Source organism: Rattus rattus, chromosome 5 (assembly GCF_011064425.1).
Source record: "Rattus rattus isolate New Zealand chromosome 5, Rrattus_CSIRO_v1, whole genome shotgun sequence".
NCBI classification, from domain to species: Eukaryota; Metazoa; Chordata; class Mammalia; order Rodentia; family Muridae; genus Rattus; species Rattus rattus.
Window position 1 is genome coordinate 90,995,002 of NC_046158.1, and position 17,018 is coordinate 91,012,019.

General features: G+C 41.7%; 1 protein-coding gene across 4 annotated transcripts in view; it reads right to left on the reverse strand.

The window, feature by feature from the left end:
* Nucleotides 1-17,018, reverse strand: part of Ryr3 (ryanodine receptor 3) — a 528,612-nt gene that overhangs the window by 48,842 nt on the left and 462,752 nt on the right. For 3 of the 4 annotated variants that reach the window (XR_004388016.1, XM_032903885.1, XM_032903886.1), the window contains exons 68-72: nt 10,540-10,627; nt 10,280-10,372; nt 5,364-5,378; nt 1,980-2,150; nt 1,639-1,698 (exon numbers count right to left, since the gene is read on the reverse strand). Coding sequence is in view for 3 of the 4 variants with exons in the window: in XM_032903885.1 (XP_032759776.1) it covers nt 1,639-1,698; nt 1,980-2,150; nt 5,364-5,378; nt 10,280-10,372; nt 10,540-10,627 (427 nt within the window). In the remaining variant the exon portion in view is untranslated. The remainder of the gene's footprint in view (nt 1-1,638; nt 1,699-1,979; nt 2,151-5,363; nt 5,379-10,279; nt 10,373-10,539; nt 10,628-17,018) is intronic. The other variant, XM_032903887.1, reaches the window with a different exon arrangement.

Below are 17,018 nucleotides of genomic sequence, written 5' to 3' on the forward strand. Positions count from 1 at the left end.
CTAAAGGAGACTCATGAGCTTCTCTGGCGTGAGGCTAATTTTGTTCAATCCTATATTCCTCTACCTCTAAAGTCACTGAAACTCTACCCCTAAGGCATGCATCTGACTGAAGCACCCAGAGTTCTCTCCAGGAAGCTGACTTCTGCCTATGACAGTGCAAGATAGTGCAAAGGTTCCTCCATCATGTATTCTTGCTGGGGACATTTCAGGTTTATCTAGAATTTGATCTCCTTGATAAAGGATCCCAGGGAAAACTACCCATCTTTATTCTAGGAGTCAAAGGTCAGGTTGTCCTAGCTAACTTCTTACCTTCTGTTGAACTTCCTGTTTGCATGGCACCCCCTGTAGCTAACCACTTACCTAACCACTTAGCTTCACCCCTTGCTGCAAACTGCTGCTTTTGCAAAGCTCCCTGCAGATGCTAAGACAGATGCTAGAACATGGCTTTTGCCTTCTAAAACCCTGTGTTCTGGGCACTTGGAGCCATCTCAAGGTCCCATAACACTTGGGTGTGGTCCCAGCCAGCTGGAATAAAGACTTTCAATTGACAATACACTGCATCTGAGAGGTCTCTGGTGAGCTCCCACAGATTTAGAGCTTCTTATATTTTTGGTTGTGAGCCTAGCCTTTAACGGCTGAGCCATCTCTCCAGCCCAGATTTAGAGCTTCTTAATATGATTTTTTTTTCCTAGAGTATTTTATCTACCATTGCTATTCATTTTTAGGGGAAAGAATCAGTACTTCTGTTTTTCCTCATTCTCAAGTTTGCGCATAATGTAGCTTGAAAACAGATCTGTTCAGAATTACAGAACTGGAGAAATCTCAAGTTGCCTTTAAATTCTCTCTGTCTACTTTTCTAATTTATTTATTTACTTACTTTTTTTACCCAGGACACAAACTTATTTTGTTTCAAAAACTTTCCTGAGTAGCAGGTGCTAAAATGTCCTCCCAGGTGCCTCTTTCACTGTTCAACAAACATTTCAGTCAATAGATTCAGAGACTCAATCCGAACGCCCACTGAGGCGGCCTACTGATCTTTAGAAAGTGTAACACATACTTATCAGAGGCCTTTTTGCCATAGCAAAGGAAGAAAAACAAAAATTAAAGACGTGGCTACTAAGCTTAGCCTTTTCTGTTTTTGTGGGGTTTGCTGTTGTTGTTGTTGTTGTTTTGTTTTGTTTTCGTTGGTTTTTGTTTTGTTTTGTTTTGGGACAGGACTTTCTGTAGTCCAGGCTGTGCTCAAACTTGCTATCATAACCAACACTGGCCTTAAACTCCTGATCCTCATGCCTTCGCCTCCCATTTGTAGCAATTAAACAATTTTTAGAATACATTTTAAAACATGAGTGAAGTAGGGGTTGGGGATTTAGCTCAGTGGTAGAGCGCTTGCCTAGCAAGCCCAAGGTTCGGTCCCTAGCTCTGAAAAAAAAAAAAAAACAACATGAGTGAAGTGTGGCATGGTAGACATCTGTAATCTTAGTGCTTGGGAGGCTGAGGCAACAGGGTCTCAGTACTAGGCTAGCCTAGGCTGCATAGCAAGACTGTATCAGATAGACACAGTCAGATAGACACAGTAAGCCAAAGGGGAGGACTAGGCCCTCCGGCCAGCAGGGCAGACTGTGAGAAATGATGCATCACCTTCTCCTGCAGGTGCAGGTTATTCCGAAGATGTTCCTTGACTTCTTCATCAGTGTCTCTCTGTGGAAAGATGCGAAATTTAATTCCCATGGATCATCTTGGAAATGCAATACGGTGTATAAGGGAGTATGGATGATCAGAATACAGTTTAATGGGACAACTTTCTTAGAAGAACAGAAGGAGAGAAGTAAAGGAGACTTACCCCAAATTACTGACTCCAAGTGTGTACCTTTCTATCAACCCCCGCCCTGCCCCTTGGAAGACTACCACCATAAACGGAGAGTACCACCCACTCCCACAGCCTTTCCTCTCCACTCGGCTGGACCACAGAGGCAGCTTACACAGCTGTATCGTGACTTTGCAAGCGAGATGAGCTCCTGGTCGCCTGGAGTACACATGTTCAGACCAATGGGCAGCATTTTCTTGAGTGCGGCCACGATGAGGGACGTCTGGATGGAATACAAGTCTCCTCGCCTCTTTGTCTTCTTCCGTTCCTGGTCCTGTCCTCCAGACTAGGAGATGATGTTGAAATAAAGAGAGGGGCTCAGTGACTCTCTGAAAGGAACTGCCTCAGCTCAGGGGTAGCTTGCTTCCTTGAGACCCTGTCCGTACAGGTTGGGCCTTACTACATTTCAAAGAACAGTAAAAGAACAAAAACAAAAAATATGTTAAGCAAAACCAAACCAGATGGCCATTAAAGACCAGCCCAAACCCGAGCCTTCTCTTCTGTACATGCACACAAAACCACAGTAGCTAGACACACAGCACAGACATCCATAGTCTTTGCTTACTTGATTCTGCACCAAAGGGACAACAGTTACAACAAAAAGAATGGTTTTTACAATAGGTAAAATAACTCCCACAAAGAACAGTGTCCTTCTACTGGGATACCAGTTAAAATGTGGAAGAGCGTCTATCACAGAACCAGTGACCTATTTCCATGGCTGAAGCTGGTATTTGATAGCACAGGTATTCCACACAGCCTCTCCACCATGGGGCAACACATTCTTACAGGAAAATTGAGACCAGGACTGCTTCGGGATTTGGCTTGCTATTTGGAAAAACTATACACAAAATAAAGGAACTCTCTAAGCCTCTGGGAGTTTTTCTAAGTTTAATTTTATTTTTAATTTTGCATATTTGCACTTACATGTGTCTCTATGTGGGTACGTACACATGAGTTCAGTTCCCACAGAGGCCAGAAGAGGGTATCCAATGCCCTGGAACTGGAGTTTCAGGAGGTTGTGAGCTGCCTGAAGTGGGTGCTGGGAGTTGAACTGGGGTCCTCTGCAAGAGCAGCAAGTGCTCTTAACTACTGAGTCATTGCTGCAGTTGATGAGGGTGTTTTACTCATGCCTTGTCATACTTTGCAGAGTTCATTCAACAAAGTATTAGTGTGGTTATTTTGTTTTTTGCTGTTGTTGTTGTTGTTTTTTTTATGGTGGTTGTAGTTGCAGTTTTATTTATTTATTTTGTCGTTGTTGTTTTGAGATGGATCTCACCATGGAGCCCATGTCGGCTTCAGACTTGTGCCATTTCTCCTTTAGCCTCCCGATTCCCAGGATTCTAGGTGTAAACTACATACTTGGCTCTAAGTAAGAGAGAAATCTGACTTGCGTTACTATAGATGATGGACGCTCCCGGACAAGCAACTGAAGACCCTCAGCATTCACTGCAGCTTTGGTGGTCTGGGCGCATACAGGAGACAAGAGTGTATAGCAACCTGCTTTTTATGATGCTATGTTTGGAAGAATGGTGCTAACATTGCTTGATAGACTTTGCCTCAGCTGAATAACCAGATGACAGAAGTAGGGAGGGCCCTATGGCCTGAAATTTGTTAGGGACCATCATGAGGGAATGCTGGTTTTGCCTCATGAGTGTGTCTGTTAACATGCAGTGGCAGCACTATAGGTGACAATGACATGAGCATTGAGCAATTATCCAAGGGTATTGTATGTGTGCTTATCTCCTCCCTTAGAAGTGACACCTGAAGTCTAACTTTCTTGGCCTAAGGCAGAACCCATTTACAAATATATGTTTCCTTTTATTTTTATTTTTATTTATTTTATATATGAGCATTTTGCCTATGTGTATTTGCATCATGTATTTGCACTATGTATGTGTTTGGTGCCAAAGAGTTCAGAAGAGGGTATTGATCCTCTGGATCAGATGGTCGTGAACCACCATGTGGGTGCATGGACTTGAACCAAGATCTTCTGCATGAGCAACACAAGTTCTTAACTACTGAGCCAATGTCAAAGCCCCAGACATGTGTATTCCAAAAGAAGAGTCAGAATTAGTTCTGCCTTTGGACCAATGACTATGTTCCAACTTGTGAGAGAGATTCCTAATGACTAGTGACACACTGTTGAAAATGTGACTTCTCCCACCAGACTACATAAGCCGCACTTTCAGATGCTTATATTACCATTTGGAAATGAGTCTGATGAAAGATAATTGCAGAGGCATTGTGTCCCCAGTACTCCAGAAGCAGAAGTCAACCTCAATATGCAGGTTAGGAGGGCAGTAACACAGAGGGGAAAGGAAGAAACGATGCAAAGGAGGCCTTTCATATACTGCCCGCATCAAACGAAACACTGTAAGTTCCATGCTCACAGAGCTTCCTATGCTCCTTCTCTGTTCTACCATTGAGTGGAGAGTTTTGAAGGCAAAATCCACTTGTAGTCTATCACCTAAACTGTCCATTAAGGCTAGAATCTGGCTATGCACATATGAACTACATGGTATTATATATGTATAAATGTAAGCACTAACACACAGCATATGGGAAAATATGCCAAATGTAACTATGGATTTTATATATAATCTAAATGATTTCTCAGTTATTCTCTGCTTAATTTTGCCAATATCATATTCTAATCATAACGGCTACATGTATGATTTTAATATTCTTAACATAACTGAAGTATTGCTAGTCCTCAGAACAAGTCTGAAATATTTCAGGAGTGAAAACATGATGCTCAGAGACCATAAGTTTTTTTTGAGGTCACACAGGAAGGAAGCATCTGAGACATCACCCAGCCACAACTCTATCTGGCCAAGGCTCCATTTTCCTTTTCTTCAAACTGCGTGTGAACTGGCTCTTACATGTCTCCCCTTTTCTAACACATACTTTGGGTCAGAGGGTTTGGAACAATAGCATTAGATACTTATTGTTGAACAGAAGGAGAAGAGTTTCTACACAATAAACTTCAGGAACAATTGGAAAGTTACTGCATCATGTGTATATTTTGTGCCCAAATCTTAACATTATCTGCTGATTTCAAACTTGAGTTCAGTCCTGGGGAGACTCTCTTTGAATCATGGGAGCTAAAATCAGAGGCAGAACACTTATAATATGAAAGGCCTAGGGTCACTAATAGAAATTAGAAATCTGAACCTGGTACCATGTCAGAAGAGTGGGGCTCTGAAGCTCCCGAGCCCTGCCGGGCCTATCTCTGGCAGTATAGTAGCTGCCAAACTAACAGGGCAGGCATCTGGAAAAGGGAGCCAAGATACCAGGGAGACCTTGAATAAAGCAAGGCTTGCCTGATGTCTCCGTTCCCAGGGTACATAGGCCTACATTCACTCTGCCTTCCCTGGGGACCCACAGGTTGGAAAAATCCCCCTGTACCACCCGCATGGTGATCACAGCGCGGAGGGGAACAGAGCCTGAAGCCACTAATACTAGGACAGAAAAGACACATCATGCATTTGACCTGTACCTTTACTTGCATGGCCTGTGTGGGAAGACAAAAGGAAAGAAACAAGGAGAAGAGTCAGTCAGTAAAAGCAGGGATCAAGGCATTAGGCAGCATGTTACTCATAGCTTCATAGGCCCATTGCTCAGTCAGCACTAGAGAAACTCAACACTTCATGTAAGCAAAGCATGACGACTGAGGGGAGGTTAGGATGTAGGTTAATTTGCCCGCAAAGGATTATACATATCTGCGTCAAGCACTTCCGGCCTGGGAGGAAGTTACCTCAGAGACCAGCCTTCTGGAGTGTATGCTTTGCAGACCCTCACCCAGTAGCTACTCACAGAAACTCTTGATATCTACATTGTCTCCTCTTCTACTCCCTTTAATCACACGGGGCTGCAGACAATTGGTATGTACCCAAAGACCTCAAGTTTTAATTTCTCACACTCACCACATTATCATCTCCAGCAGAACAGAGAACCAAGTTAAAGGCAATACCTGTCGAGGTCATTTGGTACATTTGATTTACAAAACATTATAAGCCTTACATGCTATTTTACCATTTTTATTTTTTTATATTTAAATTTTTTCATTCTATATATTTGGATCCTATTCTTTCCTCTCCCCCAGTTTCTCCCAGAACCTCCCCAACTCCCTTCCTGCCCAACTTTGTGTTCTTTTTCTCTCTTAGAAAAATAATCTGAAACCAAAACTAAACTAAGCTTCTCAAAAGCATACGCAGAAACAAAACAAACAAAATGAAACAAAACTTGAAGTCCTTTTCCTGTTGGCTATTTGCAACTGACAAAAATATATTATAAAAATTACTTGAGGGGTTTACACAGGGCCCTGACTTCCATCCAAAATAATGAAACCAAAGGAACAAAACAGAGCAAACAACAATGACAACAGGAGACCACGTTAAACTTTTGGGCTGGACATGACAATGCACACTTTTAATGTCAGCACTGGAGGCTGAGGCAGAGTTCAAGGACAGCCTGGCCTCCATGATAGACTCTGAGGTTAGCCCAGACTACACAGTAAGACTCTGTCTCTAAATAGAGTGAGGGAGGAAGAGGGAAGCAGAGGGAGGTAAAGAGAGATGAAGATGGGTGGGGGTCCTATAACCCATAATAATTTGAGATTACTCCACAACCTAAATAACAGAGCCTCGTGAGTCTTACGCTGTAACTCTTAGACACCCTTTAAGTCAAAGGTTCCTACACCCTGAAGGCTACGCCTTTATTCTTCACATATGGCTGGGTTTAAATACCACGGTAATCCCCCAGTTGCAGTTTATATGCCCTCGAAACAGCTTCACCTCTTTGCTCTTGGGTCATGAACTATACCAGTACTTTTTGATCAAGCAAGTAACTTTCTGTATAGCTCTTCAGGGGGAAAATAAAACCCAAACCAAAAACCCTAGACTCACAGACCTCATGTTTTCCTGAGATGTGGGAGTTTGATGAAGGTACATTGCCTGGTGTTGTCTGTGCCAAGAGAGCGCAGGGGGCTCCTATCAGGCTTTGATGAAAGGCAGACCTGCACTGCGGGAAGTGTTACATCACAGAGACTGCAAGTGAAGTGAATGTAAGTCAGCTCAACATGAGATGGTAGGAGAAAGGATTTCTGGAAATCAGTTTGAGAAATGGTGTGCATGGGGGAGGGGGTAGGACAGGAAGAGTATGCGAAGCGGGGATCATGAGAAAGGAGGGAAGAAAGGGAGACTAGAGGAGAAATGGTAGGTGTGTGTGTAAGAGAAAGACAGGGGTAAAAGGAAAAGAGGGAGAGGAGAGGAAGGGAAGGTGGGAGGAAGGAAAGGAGGGAGAGAGGGAGGGAGGGGGAGAGGGAGGGGAGAGGAAGGGAAGAGGGAGGGGAGAGAGATAACATGAATATGAGATCGTCAAAAATGTAAGAACAAAGAAAACAGAAGAAAGGATGCAGAGCAAGGAAGTGAAAGAGCATAGTGTGTGTGTGTGTGTGTGTGTGTGTGTGTGTGTGTGTGTGTGTGTGTGTGTGTGTGTGTGTGTGTGTGTTGAGGGGCACATGCACATGTGCACTCAGTGAACAAAAGTCACACATAATTTTGTGTGCCCTTGAAAGATGCAACTATACCTTCACAACACAATTCTTGTCCTTTTTCAACTGAAAACACATCCCAATTCTTGTATCTCAGTGGTTTATCTTAATGTTTATAATATTGGTCAAGGACTGGCTTAACATTTCTTTGGCTAAATGCCTTCTAACTTACCATTCCCCTCCGAGGAAGCTGCTGCCGTATCGCCAGAAAACAAAGTACATTTAAAAACGGAACGGAGCTAAAATATTTGCTCAGCTAGTCACATAAGCTAAATATATATTCACAAACTTGTGCTTTATAAACAAAATATACAATGAGCTTTCAAAAAATCTGTGTTAGCTGCCAGCAAAATAATATATCTTTGAAAGGATCTTCGAATAACTGGGTGGGAGCGGCGTGGCCCACTGGATATTTTCTGTGCTTCCTTGCCTTCAGGCATATGCAGTGTGCGGCATGCAGCATTCATAGACACCTCCACGACTTCCATATGCACCAAAGGCCACTTCATTTATACAACACAGGAGTGCAACTAAGAACAGAGACAAACACAAGCGATGGTGACAAGCGACCATTCAGACAAGGTAGCAGAGAACATTTCATTGTGCAGACAGAAGCAAGGGCAAGAGGGAGTCAACTGATATGGAAGAAAATCCCTCCCTGGCTTCCCATAGATAGTTCTCTATCCTCAGATACCAGGAATGGCTATTTATTGGAGGCAATGTATCTGTCTCAAAGCATTCGTCAGATGATATTTTATCTGACAGCGCTGCTGCTGAAAACTGACTTTTAACCAGACTCTCTTGAGATTGTAAGCTCAACCCCATTATACAGATTGGAAAGCTGGACTCTGAGGAACTAAGTGAATGAAACAAAGCCCTAATTGGCACCTCAGCCACTGGTGCTTTCCTTTTTATTTCTGTCTTTTTTACTATTTTCTCTGTTCTAAGGCAATAGGGTTGGTGTGAATGCAACAACAATTGCAGAAACAATTGGTGTAGAGCCTCAGTGAAAATGCAGCAGTTTGCTTCTAAAGATGACCCTTTCCAAGAGGGAAATATCCATGTCTTGAACAAGAACATTCTCTGATCGGGCAAATGCCCCTTTCCTCATTCAACATCATGAATGAATAGAATGTTATGTTAGTTTTTCAATGAATGAGTTGTGAAATGGGTTTCTATTGCTTCATTCATTTCTAAACTCAAAGACCATGAAGATCCATTTATCGCCAGAGATCTGAGATGGCTTTCCCATTCCTGCCCATCAGGGATCTAAATACTTATAGCAGATTGCCATGGATGCTAGCTGGGTGATTCCTGAGCCAGAGGGTCTACCCGATGTAAAAGATAGCATGATATCTGCCTGGGATTTACCAACGTGAATTGTAGGAAATCTGGGTTAAAGGCTACAGGAGGACCCTGCAAAGGTATCTTAGATAAGGTGGAGTCTGGGAAACCCAGGCTTGTGGTCCTCAAGTGAACAGCTGTGTCTAACCATAGGTGAACGCAAAAAGAATGTGGAAACCCAGGTAGCTGTCTCTAAAGCACCAAAGGAGACGCCATACAATTCCTTGCGGCCAAGGTTCTCCTAGAATATAATCTCCCTGCTTTGTACTGAACACAGTTCACTGTCAACTTTACTTGGCAGCGTATGTTAAAAGTGTACTCTAGTGTGTACTGGAATGTAGATCGTAAGCTCTACAGTCAATTGATACTGGAAGAAGGGCTAGTGTTAAAACAAATGAAAGACAGAAGAGGCAGTGCGGGGTGACTGCAGGTGACCACAGCCAGCTGCCCTACTTGGTATAGCCTTAGGTATTCATGTTATCATCGTGGTATCAGAATAGTTTTTTTTTTCCCTGCTATGCCAAGACACTGGTCGTCCATCCCAAACAGTTACTAGAAAGGTGCTCAAGGGTATCACTCCAAGCCCACGCTTCCCATCTTGCCAGACCCACCTTTCACCTCTCAGGAGTCCTCATGCACACTCCACTTTTGTGTTCCTCACAGGCAGCACCGTGTCAGCCAGAAGACGGCTGTCTGTCAGCTATTACAGGCTATTTACACTTGACATACAAGCCAAACCTCCCCAAGGAGCAGTTCTCAGAGAAACAGGGCCAAGAGTAAGCCGCAGTGCCAGTAACAAGACATCACGTTTAAGGAGACTTGGCTTTTGTATGTGCAACGGAAGAAGCACGGCTAAGCAATTCTCTCCAGTCAAGACAACAGAGCTGACTGAGAGCGAGGTGCAAGTTCACTTTCCCTCCTATAGGTTAGCTTCTTCCCTGACCAGTAGAGCGGCGTGCCCTCTTTCAAACATCTCCTGCAGGGAGATGGACACACGTTTGGTTTTCTGAGGGCAAATGTCATGGAAAAATGAACATAGGCAGTAAGAGGTCAGCTCATCTGGAGTAAAACATGCTGGCATCTCAAACAGAAAGAAAACAAGTGTGAGGCCAGGGTGCATGCTGAGGAGGTATAAAGGCAAGGTCATTTCCTCCAGACCCGTCAGAAGGTGGCTTTTCACACTTGTGCTTTTGCAGTGTGGCTGTACTGGACACACTTCTATTTTAAAGCCATTCACAGCAGTGTCTGTTTGGGGACCTCTCAAATGCCTTGGGCAAGTCTTGAGACTTAAACTTTTTTGATATACAAGCACCCATTTATTCCCAAAGCATGACGACCCTGCTGTTCAAGGGGAGTTTCTTCTGGTACTTGGTGTGTGAAACAGCAGTGCAGGCTGCTGTTAAATGGTGGAACCTAGGTTGACTGTGTTATTTAAGCCCCACAGAATAGGACGGAGATCCAAGACATGGCTGAGGTAAAGGTTGAAGCATCCTTGAGACGGAATTCTAAAGACTTACTTTTGACATCTTGCTTTTGCTGTCTCCGGTTAAGAACGCCAAGTTATTAATTTCATTTTGAATCACGAAATTCTGCTCTTCCCTCTTGAAGTTCTAGACAGGGCAGGGTAGAGGAAGATAATAGAGAAAACAAAAACAAAAACAACAACAAAAACAAAAAAAACAAAAAACAAACACACACAAAAAAAGCATTAGAAGAAAGCCTTTCCAGATATACACCTGTCAAAACCATTCTAAATGTAGAGCCCAGGTGTCCTTACGTGAGATTTACACCACAGAATGAAGACCTCGGCCACCATTCGGAAGAGCTGGTCAGAATCAGTATCCGGGCTTTTGAGCCAGTTAGATCTGCATTACAAAGCAAGAGAGAGTCAGTAGCCATGACAACGGACACACTCCACAAGTAACAGCTGTATATATTTAGCCAGGTAAAACTGCATTACCATAGAAAGACAATAAGCCTCATACATTTAGGTTCAAGTTCAGAATTGGGATAAGATACTTTTATCAAAGTTTCAAAGCAATTGTCAGCCACCAACATTTCAAAACCACCACCTCTACTTTGTTTCTTTTGTAAGTAGATGGTTAAAACCATAAATTTGGAGACAGACCATCCCAGATGCCTTACTGCAGAGAGACTTAATGAATAAGCCTAGTCAGTCTATGACAACTATGGCCACCATGGCAGCCAGTCCTGCCCTGCCCCTTGCTATTGGAAAGCCTTTGAGAATTTGAGCCTTACAAACGTGTCCTACCCTACATGTTTGACTCTGAAAACCAGTTCTTTGAATGGAAGATTTAGAAGAATTTAAATGTTGTATGGGGCTGTGCTTCTGAATGCCTATGCTTGCAGATGTCAACAGAGAGCATCAGATCCCCTCGAGCTGGAATTACTGGTAGTTGTCAATGCCTCAGTGTGGGTACTGGGAACTGAACTCAGTCCTCTGTAACAGCAGTACCTGATCTTCATCACTGAACTATTTCTCTAGTCCCTTAAGGCCAGTTTACTGAATGAAAGAAAATTTTTGTCTCTCATTTAAACTGAACAGAAACCATATCTCTTTGTGGGTGGTGGTGATGGGTTTGTGGTAGTGGTAGGTGGGTGGTGAGAGTGGTGGGACTGTTGGGTTGTAGTGGTGGTGTGGGGCAGTGAGGACATGTGTTCTTGTACAGAGGCCAGAACACAACCTCAAGTGCCATTCATCTTATATTGTTTCTTATTGGCCTGGAGCTCCCCATGTTGACTTGTCTGGCTAGCCATCAACACTTGATCTTAGCTGGTCAAAAGGCTGAGAAGTGATGCCATCAAGTTCCAAAGATTTGCCTCTCTCTGCATGCCTTTAAATAAAACAACACAAAAATAACCCCCTAAACAAACAAACAAAAATCCTGTAGTTTCTGGGGACCATACTTACAGGCAAGAACTTTATTGACTAAGCTCTTTCTCTAGTCCTGGAGACCAAGTGTCTTTTATAACCCCTTAATTACCTTGGAAATCCTCTATAAATAGGCTCTATTTTTTTAAACTAGTTAAGACATAACCCAATAGGGACAAGAATGTTAAATTAAGTCAAACTCAGTATTTTCTATAAGTTATCTTGCCCATGTGTATATTGTGCATTTGATTAAGTGGTATTTCAAAATGGCAGGGTAAATCGCCATTTCCAAATTTCCTCACAGAATGATTACACACACACACACACACACATACACACACACACACACACACACACACACACACACACACACACACACACCAATCTTCTACTCAACATTTTTATGTGAAACATGGAGAGTTTCTTCATGTTAAGCAACTACTCAATTTTCCAGGCATCAACCTACCAATTCAATCATGACACTATCTGGAGTTAGTAAACGCCCCACATACTCAGCCCTACAAGACTGCTCTCGAGTCCACACACCAGCTAGCTTCAGAATGTGACCGCCTGCCTGCAAATCGGGAGCTTTTACCATTCTCTCTGTTCATAATTAATAAGAACAACGCATAGCTTTGGAAGTCATTTTGTTATTAACATTTTATCTTAAATAAAACTGAGAAATTGAAAGACTCAGGGCAAGATATTATTAATGAGAATTCCTGAGAAGAAGCTGTGTCTAGCTGTGAAAACAAAACAAAACAAAACTACTAGAAGGTCTTCAGAGACTGACAGACCAATTGGAGCCTCTGTACAGTGCAGATATTGGAATGCAGATTCAGAGGCTGATTATCTTTGGCTAGTTTTGGTCTTCTGAAACAGTCATTCCTTGCCCCATTCTGTATCTGAATAACACCTTGTGATTATAAATAAAAACCTCTTAGAAGCTATTACCTTAGCAGATGCCATCTTGGGCTTAAAGGATACCTACCCCATCTTGTACCTGCCTCTCTCATGTACCCACCAATGTACTTTAAAATTGTCTCAATTTATGAGTTTCTTTGTTCTTTACAACTATATAAATCCTGTGAAACTGTTTCTACCTTGGAACATGGAGTTCAAGGTAACCAAATAGTCATTCGAAATAGTTCCAAAATAAATCTATTATTTCCTTAAAGATATGAGATGTAGTTTTTATGTTGACAATGTAGAAGAGGAGTTGAGATTCCAACCTTTCTCCAAGTAATTCACCCTCCAGGTATCTTTATGTTTCTAACAGTTCAGAAAGTCTCCAAACTCCAGAGTTTAAGGTTTTTGGAAAGAGGTTTCATTTCATAATATTATAGTTTGCTTCAAAGGTCAACCTGACAAACCAAGGAAGGAGAAGCTTCAATTAAGCAATTGCTTCTATTTGACTGGTCTGTGGCCATGTCTGTAGGGATATTTGAGGTAGGAGGGCACAGCCAATGGTGGAAGATACCATCCCTAGGCTAATGGGCCATGGCTTTAAAAGAAAGGTAGCCAAGCTCCCCCTTCTAAGAAGGACTGAAGCATCCCCACTTTGGTTGTCCTTCTTCTTGAGCTTCATGTAGTCTATGAATTGTATCTTGGGTATTCTGAGCTTTTGGGCTAATATCCACTAATCAGTGGATCTGTGTTCTTCTGTGACTATGTTACCTCATTCAGGATGATATTTACTAGTTTCATCCATTTGCCTATGACTTTCATGAAGTCATTGTTTTTAATAGTTGAGTAGTACTCCATTGTGTAAATGTACCACATTTTCTTTATCCATTCCTCTTTTGAGGGACATCTGGGTTCTTTCCAGCTTCTGGCTATTATAAATAAGGCTGCTATGAACATAGTGGAGCATATGTCCTTGTTATAGGATGGAACATCTTTTGGGTATATGCCCAGGAGTGATATAGCTGGGTCCTCAGGTAGTTCAATGTCCAATTTTCTAAGGAACCTCCAGACTGATTTCCAGAGTGGTTGTACCAGTTTGCAATCCCACCAACAATGGAGGAGTGTTCCTCTTTTTTTAACACCCTTGCCAGAATATGTTATCACTTGAGTTTTTGATTTTATCCATTCTGACTGGTGTGAGGTAGAATCTCAAGGCTGTTTTGATTTGCATTTCCCTGATGACTAAGGATGTTGAACATTTCTTTAGGTGCTTCTCAGCCATTCCATATTTCTCAGTTGAGAATTCTTTGTTTACCTCTGTACCCCATTTTTAATAGGGCTATTTGATTCTCTGGAGTTTAACTTCTTGAATTCTTTGTATATATTGGATATTAGCACTCTATTGGATGTAGGATTGGTAAAGATTTTTTCCCAATCTGTTGGTTGCTGTTTTGTCCTAATGACAGTGTTCTTTGCCTTACAGAAGCTTTGCAGTTTTATGAGATCCCATTTGTCGATTCTTGATCTTAGAGCATAAGCCATTGGTGTTTTGTTCAGGAAATTTTCTCCAGTGCCCATGTGTTCGAGATTCTTCCCCACTTTTTCTTCTATTACTTTGAGTGTATCTGGTTTGATGTGGAGGTCCTTGATCCACTTGGACCTGAGCTTTGTACAGAGTGAAAAGAATGGATCGATTTGCATTCTTCTACATGCTGACCTCCAGTTGAACCAACACCATTTGTTGAAAATGTTATCGTTTTTCCCACTGGATGGTTTTAGCTTCTTTGTCAAAGATCAAGTGACCATAGGTGTGTGGGGAAGTCGGAGGGAGTGGGTGGGGGAGTTGGGTGGAGGGGCACCCTAATAGAGGCAGGGGGAGTGGGAATAGGATAGGGGGTTTCCAGAGGAGAAACTGGGAAAGGGGATAACATTTGAAATGTAAATAAAGAAAATACCCAATAAAGAAAAAAAAAAAAAAAAAACCACTAGAAGCAAACTCATATCATGTTAACTTCTTTCCTTGGAGAATAAATCTAGTCCCTTAAGTTGAAAGGGGAATTTTTTTCTTAAAGGTTTAGTTGACAATAAAAAGAAATAGAAAATAATTTTAAAAAAATAAAGAAAGGTAGCCAAGAAAACCAGGGTGAGTAAGTTTGTAAGTGGGCTTCCTCTATGGTTTCTGATTCAAGCTCCTTTTGTTGGAGTTCTTGTCCTGGTGTCTCTTAATGAGGAACTATAATTTGTAAGCTGAAATAATCTTTTTCTTCTCCTAAGCTGTTTTTTGCTACAGTGTTTATCATAGCAACAGGAAGCAAAGAGGAACACATAGGCATGACTAGTTAAGTCATTGGCTTTGGTGATTGACGCCTTTCTTCTGGAGAGGTCAAGAAGTTAGAAGGTAGGGTAAGGATGAAAGTTCCAAACCATCTAATCATGTAGTTGATTCCTCATGACTGTGAGCTCAAGTGTGGTAGATTGAGGCTTATTGTGAATAACAAAAGACAATCCTATAACTCAGACAGTCCCAAGTGTTTTAGGAGCCCTGTTCCAGTAGCCTAAAAGCCAGAATTACATTTCTTTCTTATGAAACAAAGTTTCTTTTATTTTTAAGATGATCATTTCCTCCTTCTTTTCCTTTCTCCAACCCCTCCCACATACCCTCCTTGTTCTCTTTCAAAGTCATTAACTGTTAATACATGCACATGAGTATATGCTTTTACATTCCTGAATGTAACCTGCTTAGTCTTATAATGCTATTTCTATATATGTTTTTAGGACTGACCATCTGAAATTGGATAACCATGTGGTGTTTTCTTTCCTGGGGATGACTATTAACATATAACAGTAACACAGAAGTTAAATTGGATGGCTTTCTTGGGATAAAGAAACAATTGGTTGCTGGTGCTGGTATGTCTTTAATTATAGCACTTGGGAGGCAGAGGGAGGCAGATCTCTAAGAATTCAAGGCCAACCTGGTCCAAATAGTGAGACCTTTTCTAAACAGAAAATGATCTGAAAAATTGATGTCTCTCATCCAGTGCAGAACATTATCAAAAACAAATTATGGAGCTGAGGAGACAGCTCAGCAAGTGAACTTTTCACTGTAGAAATATGATGGTCCAAGTTTGCATCCCTAGAGCCCATGTAAAATCAGACTTGGTTGCATGAATTTGTAATCTTAATACTCCTACAATGAGATAGGAGGCCGAGACAAGAGAATCCCTTGAAGCTCATGCACTTGCTAGCCTGGTGTACTCAGAGACGAATGCCAAAGAGATCCTTTCTTAAGTAAAGTTGGAGGCAAGGATGAGTCATACATGTTCCTGCACTCACATGTTCAAATGTGTGCACATGCACACACACACACATACACACACACACAGAGTTAGTTTGGGAAATATGATTGGTATTCCTGGGTAACCTGATAGATAGTCCTATAGAGGTCTATAGAGGTCAATTCACCTTTAGATTTTTCCTTCCTTCTTATCTCTAGCTCTAGCCTCAAGAACATTATTACCGAACCACTCTTGTTTTCAAATTCAACTGTCATCTTCTTTATATAGTAGACGTGGGTTTTGTTGTTGCTGTTGTTGTTGTTCAGGGTAATATCCTGTCCCACTAGAAATCATGGTACTCCACCTGCCTTAACCTATAACCAGGAAATGATCAATGAGATCAAACTGGAAGTTGAAGAATGGACTTCTTGGAAAAGTTCTTTCAGCAGAAAAGTATCATGGCAGAAAGTATCTTTTTGCCTTTGCCCTGTGATATTTGCTTTAATTTAATCTTTTAGGATTAGAAAGAAAACCCAAAGTCTGGAAGTCTGATAGACATATTAAAATGTAAAATAACTTTGGAGATGGGAGACAATGGGAAAGATATACAGACAAAGACAATGAATAATCACACTGGCCATACACTGCCTATCTTTGGGTTTCTTTTCTGTATAATAGACTTCTCATCTCTTTAAGCAGTATAGTCACTTCTCTATTACCTGCGGCAATTCAAATGCAATTCAAGTTTGAGGTTTGAGACTGATAAGCTCTTTGATTTTCCTTCACATTGATTTCTCCAGAAAGCTTTTTTCAGGGTTACAGTTCTCATTTTATCAGAACCACCAGCTGTTCATTCCTCGGTGTTTTGGTTTAAATGAGCTTTGTGCATTTGTACTGTGGCTTATGTGAGAAGAGGCAAGGGTCATATCCTAATCTGCCAAGGGAAGGTACAACCCTGGGAATGGTCAGTAAGCAAGAGTAGCAAAAATAAGAACTTAGGTAGCATTTCCTGGTAGAAAACCACTCTGTTCTCTTTGCCTTCATGTTGGGATGTAGTTTGAAATGGAGGAATTTAGCTTTGCTCATGCCTTTTCTGAAATGCAAATTTGTATTCACTGTTTCTGTAAAGTTCTTCCCTTCAAGCCAGATCGTTGAGTCTGAAGAACATCCTCTTAAATGTCT